General features: G+C 39.5%; 1 protein-coding gene across 1 annotated transcript; it reads right to left on the bottom strand.

The window, feature by feature from the left end:
* Positions 1–4,708: 4,708 nt before the first annotated feature.
* cdo1 (cysteine dioxygenase, type I) lies at positions 4,709–10,028 on the bottom strand. Its single transcript, XM_070965339.1, has 5 exons — positions 9,760–10,028; positions 8,405–8,482; positions 7,607–7,764; positions 6,878–7,047; positions 4,709–5,775 (listed from the first exon to the last, which is right to left on the bottom strand). Exons 1-5 carry the CDS (start codon positions 9,927–9,929, stop codon positions 5,746–5,748), a joined length of 606 nt encoding a protein of 201 aa, XP_070821440.1. The 5' UTR covers positions 9,930–10,028; the 3' UTR covers positions 4,709–5,745.
* Positions 10,029–10,996: the final 968 nt, after the last annotated feature.

The following is a 10,996-nucleotide window of genomic DNA, read 5'->3' as shown; positions in this document are numbered from 1 at the left end:
TCCTACACAGGAAACTTTTTCTGGAGCATATAAGCTTCCTAAATGGGATCAAAACTGTTTACAGTCTCTTTTGGTCCTGTGCACTGAGAGACAAAGAAGTGGGTTTTTGTGGGTTGGAGTAGGACAGAGTGTACTTTTGCTGTATGAATGTTTTCCATTACACATCAGCACCAAACAGCACTGACAGCCAGAAGTACAGCTCTGCGCCAGTGTGACATGCAGTGCATGAAGCATTCCATTTGAAATGTCTTCTCAGTGCAGCCTAATCTTCTTCTGGTTGTCTTGTAGTGCTATTTCTTCAGATATCCGGTTTGCAGATAATGTTACTGATGCAGAGATTTAACTTCTTATTTGTGGTACAAAGAATATCCTGCCAGCTGTGGAAGGTTGAGTGTGGATGAAATGGGAAAGCTCTTGCTCTGTATTTGCACTTTGAGTGTGCGTCAGCCGGGGTTGAAATGTGTTGTCCCGGGATAATGTGTGATAGCTGTCTGTGATGTTTGAGAATGTCTTGTGAAACAATTTCACAGTTTATATGCAGTTGCTATAGCAACCTGGGTCACCGTTGTAGCTGGATGGAAGTTTTTTTCTTTAGTAAAATCAAGTAAAACTATGCTATTCAATGCATGTCCCACTGCAGCATCCCAGTCATTCAATCTTTCTATATATATATATATATATATATATACACTTTTTACAAATGAACTGCACAATTCACTTTTCAGTTTTTCAATTTTTATCTCCATTTTGTTTCTACAGTTTCACTTGGTCTGGTATGACCACTAGCTTATGATAGCTAATGTTAGCAATCCTTAGATAGATATTGATATTTGAGCTTTTGTTTGTTTTGCTGACTCCTCTGATGTGGCCAATAAGGGCAAACGTGCTGCAAAAGCCCAAAACATTTCCAGTAGGAGAAACATGCTGCAGAGTCAGAAATGATGGCAACTGGAAAACACATACGGAAGTGCAAAACAAATACAACAACAGAAATGTGCTACAGAAAGCCAAAGCAACCATGCTGCAAATACAGAAACAATGCAAAGTCTAAACCACACGCACACAAATGCAAGAGAAAAACCGCATTTCCAGACAACACAACTCGGAAGTGCTCTGGTTCTGTCTTTGATGGGGGAACAAAAGTGGAGCAAAGAGGTGACAACATGAAAAGGTATGTACTCTTTTTCACATTTGGCCTTAGCCTTTTGCAATTTTATAACAAAGCAACAGCTAACAACCTCTTCACTCCACTTGTCTTCCTGCATCAAAAACAAAGGCTCTCCAGTCTGATCTGTCCCGTGTCAAAAATCAAGCCGTCCCTCTTCACGCTCCCCCTACAGGCCTGGAGCGCTTCTGTTGTGTTGTCTGGAAATTTGTTTTTGGAGTTTGTGTATTTGCAGCCTTTTACAGGTTGCTTTTAATATATTTCTAATATATTTGTTTTGGCTTTTCGCAGCACATTCTTTCATTTGCAGCACGTTTCCTGTGTTTGGGATTTTCGTATGTGTCTTTGAATTGGTATCATTTCTGAAGATGTACCACGTTTTTCCTGAATGAAATATTTTGGGCTTTTGCAGCACATTTCTCTATTTTTGTTACTGTTACACAATGTTTCATCATTTACCAGTAATTATGAGAGTGAAAGTGAAGCTAACTTTGTCAAATGTCAAAGCAGAACTTGCAGGTTGGGGTGAATGGGCTGTCACACTCAGGCATGTTTGTGTAAACACTGAGGAAGTGAACATCGTCATTTGATTCGCACATGTGGGTGTGGTGATCTTAATGTCTTCCTGCAATTTTAGAGAACAGGACATTTGGCAACGTTAAAATCCTCCTTCGACCTCTGTGTGAGGGATGAATGACCGATGCTTGTGGAGATCAGTTCAGTTTTGGTTTGTGTTTGAGTGACCTGACCCTTTAATCTTAAATATTTGAAAAATCTATATAATTTAAATGTTGAAGTTTTTGAGCTAATAATATGATTTGAAAAGCCATAAAAGGCCCTAAAGGTGCAGAGCAAGGGCTTTATGACTCCTATGCCACCAAGCCACCCAGTGTTGACACTACAGCATAATCTATGCTATTCACTGTATAAATGAGAGTTTCACTATCAGTGGACTGAGAATGCTTTGATAAGTAAATTATCTAAGCTCTTCCTCTTCTTTCGGTGTCATAGAAGAATCTACAAGACCGGCGTATTGTTATCATCACAGGACACATTCCCAGACTCTACTTTGTACTTTCAGTCTCAGCACTGCCAGGACAAAGTAAAGGCTTGAGGTAACTGTGAGAATTGCTGTCACATTTTATGATCCCTGTCATAACTACAGCTGCTCCACAGATATGGAGACAACAGTTTGTTAGCGGTGAGACCAAGGCAATGAAGTGAAACAGCTCCAAGGGGAGACAAAAGAAACACCGTGAGAAAACTGACACACTTCCACCATTTCTCGATGGACGCTGTGGATCCAGTGAATGATCAGTGGATGATTGCGGCTACCTGCCAAACCTGGGACCACAAGATATCGCCCAAGGTCAAAATCAGCACAAAGAAAATGTCATTCTCTCTGTCAAAAGTAATGTAATATAAATGGGTGAGTTATGTTATCAGTGTGTGCGTATTTAAAAGAGGTCTGATAACATCTGTTAAGTACATGAGTTCCAGCAACTAACTGAAAGGAACAGGCTGCACATGAAATTTTCATTTGTTCATGTCAGTCACTGAAAAAAAAACAGATCAACTAAAAAAATACTCAAGTGCAGTAACTGTGATATTTTCAATGACGTGCAAGCCAGTGCTTTGAAGCTAACCCTGGTCCCACCCAGTCGAGGAACACTGGATGTCTTTTACAATTGCACCAGCTGGCAACCACAAATTAATAATTAAATGCAGCAAAACACAAGGGTAGCAATTTTAAAGCATCAACCACAATCACCATCCCTAAAACATGTATTACATATTTCTGAAAGCAGTCAGCAGCCTCTGAAAACTCTGTGTATACTGTTGAGACCTGAAGCTGGAAGCTTACACTGTGAAATGCACACACACACACACACACACACACACACACACACACACACACACACACACACGCTGATATTGATAAACTCTTGATAAAGAGTGGCTCATGGCTCATAAAAGTCCCCTGTCACAGTCATAAGTAAAGCGACTGTGGTGGTTGATCCATTCATACAGATGATATCGCTTTAACCCAGGACGTAGTCTACAGTCTACATCTGCAGAGGAAGCTCAACATCCTCTTATTCATGTCGATGAATCAACACCCAACAACGCTCTGATTCTGCTTCTTCTTGTTTTACTGAAGGAATAATGAATCATAGGCTGTCCCATGATCGCTCAATTGATGAATCAAACATCACAATTTGTCATCAGATGAAGATAAAGACACTTTATGGCAGCAATCAACGCTGTTACTTTATTATTATATAACACTGGCTGAAGGCCATCCCATGGTTGACCCAGCACAGGGAAACGTGAGGAGAGGACGAGCTCACCTACCCAATACGCTGTGTTCTTTTTGCAAAGGCAAGTACTGATGAAATGTGACCAATGACGTATGTGTTGTTTGACCAAACTGTCCTTTTTTGTCACTAGTGATAAGAAGGCTGGATGTTTGAGAAACTGTCACTAAAAAGACTACACACTACATCATCTATTTCCCCCTTTTTTCATGTAAACAAACACCATAGAAACAGTAATTAAAATGTAATGGGAAGAGGCAAAGACAGTTGAAGTTGACACCATTAAATATGAAAGAAAGACAAATGTGTATTTACTCTTATTTGATAGACTTTTGCAACAGTCAAGCTGGATTTTTGTATCTGACACACACACACACACACACACACACACACACACACACACACACACACACACACACACACACAAGAACAGGTGTATCTTGTGTGTCTTTCACAATCATTCACTAATACATACGACTATGACACAGCAAGCAAACTTGTTTGCTTTCCAAGGAGATGCCAGCTGACCCCAGACATTAGACAGATATGTCTGGTACTTGTTTTTGTTTGTTTTTTGTCGCAGTACACATTATACAAAACACAAGCGGTGCCCTGTAGCCAGTCTGATCCCAAGTATCGCCCAGCCGCACGCCCACCCACAAGGCCTACAACACTAAGTGAAAACCAGTCATTTTACAGACTTACCAAAAGGGAGAAACGCATAAACAAACAGATAAGACAGTGTGTGCTTGTGTCTGTCTGTGTGTGTCTGGCACTTTAATGCTGTTATCAGTGCACCATTAAGACAATTCCAGTCAAGGTAATGACCTGTCTATATTTCCTTTGAACCAAAGTACAGATGGAGAAACACACTGATTTGCTTGCCAGGTCTTATCGCTTAATAAGCTGCAATATTCCTGCAATTACTGTTCTATACTGTAATTTGACTCTGTGAACCAGTAGGGATTATGAGCCAACATTGATTAAATATTAATAAGAGTTACTGAGGCCAACATAAAAATGGACAGCAAAAATTTCCACTCTAAAAGCTTTTATTACCACATCTAAAAAATGAAGTTGATAAAACTCCTTTATATCCACAGCAATCGATGTATGTTAGACTTCTTACCAGCTGTTTGACTTTGATTTTATGTTTTTAGAATGATTTATTGCAAACTAACTTCAACACCAGGAGACAACAAACAAATACAAACACAAAATAAGGTTCTGTGAAAGCATAATTGTGTTTAATGGTACACAGTTATGGCCAGATTTATCATTTATTGCATCACAGAAATCACGCATTTGACAGTGCTATGAGAGGTGCTATGCTGTCAAAGCTACACACTATATAAATATAGCTACAATCAAAATATGCCAGAATCCTGAGAAAAAGTATGAGCCTTACCTAAACATGTTGTCTGCTAATAATACAAAATAGTCCCTCCACAAGACTCTCTTGGTCAAAACTTGAGCATGAATACATTTAGGAGTAACATGGTCGCTCGCTGATTTAAACGCTCAGTCTGTGAACAGAATAACCTGCAAATAAATTACAACCATTGCACTTTTAAAAACAACACAACTCTAAAGCTTTACATTTCTTCATCCAAATGCAAATGGAACAAACTTCTTTGTTAATTAGATTATACAATGTTACATTCCATCACAATTTTCAACAGGTGTTAGGACAATTTTGAGTGGTATAAATCGACAGTAAATACATCTATAAAAGTGCTCCATTGATTACAAAACCGTTGATTACAGAACTGTTTTCCTTCTTTTGCGATATAACATTTAAGAGAAACTCTATGACAATATTTCCCATTTTGAAAAGCTAAAGCTCTTTTTTTTTTAAATTTTATTTATTTTATCTATCTTTTTTTTTTTTTTTTTTTTTGGACTATGGGCCATAACTTTACAAAGTGTGGTTACGCAGGTCGTGGATAGACAGGAATGTTGTTATTGGGAAAGGGTCTCCTCAGGCCCAGCAAACAAAAGGCATATTCAATCCAGGTCCAAGCCTATTCATACATTCTTCCTGTGCTCATCAGTATTTGCCAAGCTCACACTGGGCAGCGATAAAGCCATTCTAATTACTGGGTTGTCCTTTTGAACCAGCCCGCTCCTGATTTTTAAATGGGTGCTTAGTCATAGTGGGTCCACATTTCGCTTCCCCAGCAGTTTCCCTTGAATCATTTTTACAACATGATAATTTTAAATGCAACTGTCTTCATCATCCGGCGCCTCTTCATGTGACCACTAGTTGTTCTCCTGTGAAACTGTGGTCTCCTAGGAAAAGAGTGAAAAACAGAACGTTAGACTTCAGGTTCAGATCATCAGTCGCTGGATTACACACATCTATGGTCTTTAAGGTGACTCTTACCCAAAGCCAAACCAGGATTATTCAAAGTCAGATTCTTAATTCAGCCTTAAATTAAGTGTCCCAAACTAATATAGCACCTAACTGGTCATCCATCCAAAAAAACAACCTCAGACCTCAAAAACTGTTGAGCGCTCGGGGCATATGGCAAGTTAAGTTCATTGTGTACTGACAATTACGTGCTTCTACTATCTTATCTCCTCGTTTGGTGTCGCAATCTAATGCACTAACAGTGTTATGGTCAAGGTATGCTTATACAACTTGCAGATCTCAGATAAGGCCACAGTTGTTGGCAGGGTGGTCAAAGCAGAAACAGGTCTTGTGTTACATCTTTATGTTTGTGTAGTTTTCACTTGCCTGTAATGACTTTTATGAGGTGCGGCACTTTGGATTACAACTTTAGAGGACACAAAAATGGCGCTCATATGCTCAGTAAATAACATTTTTTGCCTGCTAAAGCAACATTTTTGTTGAAACAGCAGCAAATGGGAACACATTTGATGGATGTGAAATGGAAACTTTCCCCTAAATTCCTGAGTCTTCAAGGGGTGCTGCTTTAATTGCTTGTCGGCTGTGCTTCATGAGAGAATTAAGACACTATAAAAACTCCCACTTCCTCCTCATAAGGCAGAAGGCTGAGAGGTCTGTGTGTTCAATTACCTGTAGTTGTGCATTTATGTGTACAGATCCTTGAAGTTTCTGTAGTGCATTTGTGAATTGAGAGGTTTGATGAAATTAATCTTTGCCTCTCTGTTCAGCTGTCGCCAACACCCACGTTCACATTACTTTATGCTGTTGGCGTTTTGAATGCAATACACTGCTTCTAAAAGTTTTTGGTTTTGTGCACATCTCTGGGTTTAATTTCCATCATAACTTCCACCTACAGAGTTTGACTTTGCAAAGTTTGGGCTTCCACAGACCAATAAAAACGATTAGAGTTTATCTCCTTGGTTACTGTCAGTTCTCATCAAATATGTATGCATGTATCAAAGCCATCAAAAAGTCCCTTACAAATGGAGTCCTCTCGCCGTATTTGCTCCAGAAGGTCATCTTGACAGTGTTCTTGTGCCCCGTCCGCTGGTCAAAGCTCTGGCAGGTTTGGAAAGGGGGACTGTAAAGGTGTAAACTGACTGCGCCCTCTGTGTGGCTGACATTTTCCACACGATGCAGGCCAATGGAGTCTAAAATACGCACGCACATACACATATAGGAACAAAGAAACATACACTTAGATGGTGTACACCACTGGAATGCTGTGAAATGAGGCTCACAGGCAGTACTGTAACCACCAACTGAGACCAAACATCACACCAGGGCTCTGCTGGCTTTAGGGAAATACTCAGTCAGTAGAGATTTGGGGAGAGACCTGAATACCATTCATTGTTAAGTTATAACCTGCTTTTAACTCTTATGAGACCAATTTGACATTACAAACTTTGTTATTGCTCTGTGCTGTAAAAAATGTCTTGTATATTACACTGTTGCACAGACGGTCATGTCCAAGTCACATCAGCATATTTCACATAGGACCAAACATGTGAAGGATGTTTGTTATTGCACTAAGCACAGTTCAATATTTAGAGTGTTTCATCGTATTAAGAACCAGTTTCACAACATGCCCCCACATGCAAACAAGCCAGTATTAATAGAACTAAGTGGCATTAATATTGAAGAAGGGTAGAGAGAGCCAACTCTAATTAAAAAGAAAAGAAACAATCAGCACACTGTCTGCTGTCTCACCGTTTATGTAAGCAACCTTGTTGGTGTGTAGAATTCTCTCTGACTTCTGGACCATATTTCCTTGTGATTTACCGTCCGGCCAGTCAAACAGCGTCTCCTTCAGCTGACCCTGCAGCAGCTTCATGAAACAGTGGGAGTCTGTGTGGTCGTGGATGCTACTGCAAATTGCAAGGAACACACAAGTACACAGTGTAAGAATAGACGACGTTGGAGGAAGAGCAAGATTACACATCTGTCTGTCAAAACGTGAGACAGTTTTTGTGTTCTTGAGTTCAAAGCTCAAACGGTCCTTCCAGACTGCAGGTACTGGATTCATGCATAATATAGTGTAATACCATTTTAATGCCTGTAAATGGTTTCACGGTAGTCACATAGCTACTGTAGTAGGGAAGTGGTAAAACAAACAACAACTTGGCTCTTGTGAAAAACCGCTGCTACTCAATATGTAATCGTATTGCTCACTGCAGAACATCTTGGTACCATTAAACCATAACAAGCTCCAATTAATCTCCTAAATTTATATAGACTTCCGGGTTTTCTGGTGACATTTGCTGACATAGACACAGGATAGAACATTTGACTCTCTTATCTCTATTAACTTGATACTGTAAATGAGAAGGAATATCACTTGAATATGTGCCCTGCAGTAGCTACAGTGAGTGGAAGGCTGCGAACATAACAGGTATAATAAGAAACTTGGCAAAACTGATTATACTGTGTCTGTGACACATAAGCAATGATCAAATTCAAGCTCATTTTGTCATGTGAATTGTTGGTTTGCATGTGGGAGCGGCTCACCTGCCATGGCCTTCTCCCCAGCACAGAATCATGAGGTTGAACTTTCCGTTGCCCTCATCAACCAAGTTCCTGGTATACCTGTCAAAGAGCACAGACAGAGACAGATGACACATCAGCCTGAAAGATGTCAGAGGAGGACGCCTCTGTCAGGAAAGTAAAACTGAGACCTGTGCTGGTTTCCATTGAACAATTAATTCCCATAAGGCAGAATCATTTTAGCACCTAAGGTTTATTTCATTTTAATGTCTTCCCAAAATAGGACAACTTGTTTTTTATTTATATGTCTAATTTCATTTACGACCCACTAAACCAACTGCGCAACTACTTGTAATTTACCATTTATTGTTAAAATCATACACAAGGGAGGGGGTGATATTACAATTTCATTTTACAGATCTGCACAAAAAAATCCAGCTGCATCCTACGGACAGACAACAAAGCGGCCACAGATGCTGAAAAGTGTTTGCTCGCGTTATTCCCACACAGAAAATCTGCAACCCCCTTTCCTTCATGCCAACTCTGAGACCTTGTCGCTACTCTGCGATGCCGTAAGTCTGCAAATATTTTCGAGGCAACTGCAGCTCCCCGGTCGACAACTGGACAGTAACGCCACAAGCATCCATCCCTGCACGAATCGGCGGGTGTGTGTCCGCTCTCGGTGTTGATTGGATGGCTCACTCACCCTCCCTCCATTGGCCCGTCACAAATCAAAACACTGGGACTGAAACTTGTGAATAGTTAACAGCCTTATTTTGAAGTGGGGAGGCCTGACTGGCTGCAGAGATAAACATTTGGAAGGGATTGTTTTGAATGAGCTCGGTGGATTAGAAATAGTCTGCAATAATAGAAATTATTAACGATGATTTTAATTGTTTTTTTCTTTTACTCAAATATGCTGTGACTAAAGCTGCTAGTCTGCACGGAAACAATAACTGATTTTTATTTCAATATAAGAACGCTGCTTTTTAAGGGATTTTTAAACACAATGTACAGATTTTTTTTTTAATGCATTCAGTGCTTTACTAACTTTATAATTAATAAAATCCTATATTCATTCTATTGTCCACTTTTTTTTTTTTTTTTTTTCAAGGACAGCTTTTAGCTTTTTGGCGGGGTCATCAAAAGCGCATTTTGCAGTAAAAAGAGCATCAGACATGATATACAGACACAATATCAGCAGAAGTAAAAGATGATTGGAAAAATAATACATGGACTATAGTTAAAAAAATCATTGGGCCAAGGTGACAGACAAGGCTACAGAGCAAGAGTGCAAAGTGCATCAGCATAATAAATGCGCAGATCTGATTACTTAGCTGCTGTAAATACCAACAGGGTGATGAAACCGACTTATTTACCTGTACTGGTCAAACTTTGCATATTTCATCCACTCCTGAGGCTTGCTTTCGTATGATTCCATTATATCCTGGACCTCTTCAACATTGATGGAGTCATTCGCGAAGAGCTTATGCAGGATTTTTATCAGGTCATCCAGAGTTTCGGGCTTCAGCACCTCGGTTTGCTCCATCTCTCTGACTTGTCCTTTTGCGGGCTGTTTTTTTAAATATAACTCTTCAGTTAAACCAAAAGGTTTCTCTCACCAACTTTGTGCAGTCACTTACTTTTTATAGGCCAGCACAGCAATTTGGGGGCGAGCTGGTGTCGGACTGTACCATTATGGGAAAAGGTGAACGCCCACAGGACGCAGTCTAATTGAAATCACTTTTGTTATGATCGCATAACGAAATATTACAAAAACGCGTAGCTGCACGTTCATCACACTTGATCTTTACAGATTATATAACTTTTATTTTTTTATTTTGCACGTTTGAAAAAAGTATGCATTCATCTCACACATTATAAACTTGGACTAATCCTCTTTGAGTCCAATTCCACCACGTTGCCACAAGTGCAACCTCCCCCTTTCTTTTTCTCGTTTCCACTGAGGCATTTGTGCAACAATAGCTGGTCAGCCTCTTTTTGTTGTACCTTTTCTCAGAAACTCAGATAATCAACACGCTGTTTAAGGCGTGGACAAATCGCAAGCTCACAAACAAACAAGTGGAGATGGAGAAGAAAAACGTGGGAAAAAAATACTGAATGGTATCAAGAATGTTTGGGGAGGTTTGTTGTCCTGGTTGAATATTGTTTATTTTTAGGCATTTAATCACCCTTTTTGTTTTAAATTAAGAGATTATGAGATGTCTCTTGCAAAACACGAAAGAACAGATGCATTACACTGTTTATGAGAATGTATTCGCTATGGAAAAATATTCAAAAGGGTGAAAATGCTAATTATTATAATATGTAAAGGAAAGAACAGAAGTAATTGAAAAGGGGAAGTGAATCATTGACTCTGCAAATAGACAAATTAATGGTTTACTTCATTTAAGAAGGCGAAGTGTCCTTGCCACTTCACCTTAGGTATCTTGCAAACCAAACAACATAATCTGATGATGGATCATCCAATGAAGGCTTGAAGGTCTGTTTGGTGTGAGTGAGAGATTGGTGTAAAACCACTCAAGTGAAGAGAAAGTATCCAACTAAATGAAAAAGTCATATATTCAAAAATATAAGGGATTGCGCCTATTAGTA

The sequence above is a fragment of the Chaetodon trifascialis genome, chromosome 6, assembly GCF_039877785.1.
Source record: "Chaetodon trifascialis isolate fChaTrf1 chromosome 6, fChaTrf1.hap1, whole genome shotgun sequence".
Lineage (NCBI taxonomy): Eukaryota > Metazoa > Chordata > Actinopteri > Chaetodontiformes > Chaetodontidae > Chaetodon > Chaetodon trifascialis.
This window is presented reverse-complemented; position numbering and strand designations above follow the sequence as displayed.

Coding starts and splice junctions, on each gene's coding strand:
- cdo1 (XM_070965339.1), bottom strand. CDS start 9,929: ATGGAGCAAACCGAGGTGCTGAAGCCCGAAACTCTGGATGACCTGATA. Junction 8,483..9,759: donor GCAAAGTTTGACCAGTACAG/GTAAATAAGTCG, acceptor GCTCTTTGACAG/GTATACCAGGAACTTGGTTG. Junction 5,776..6,877: donor ACGGCGAGAGGACTCCATTT/GTAAGGGACTTT, acceptor CTCTTTTCCTAG/GAGACCACAGTTTCACAGGA.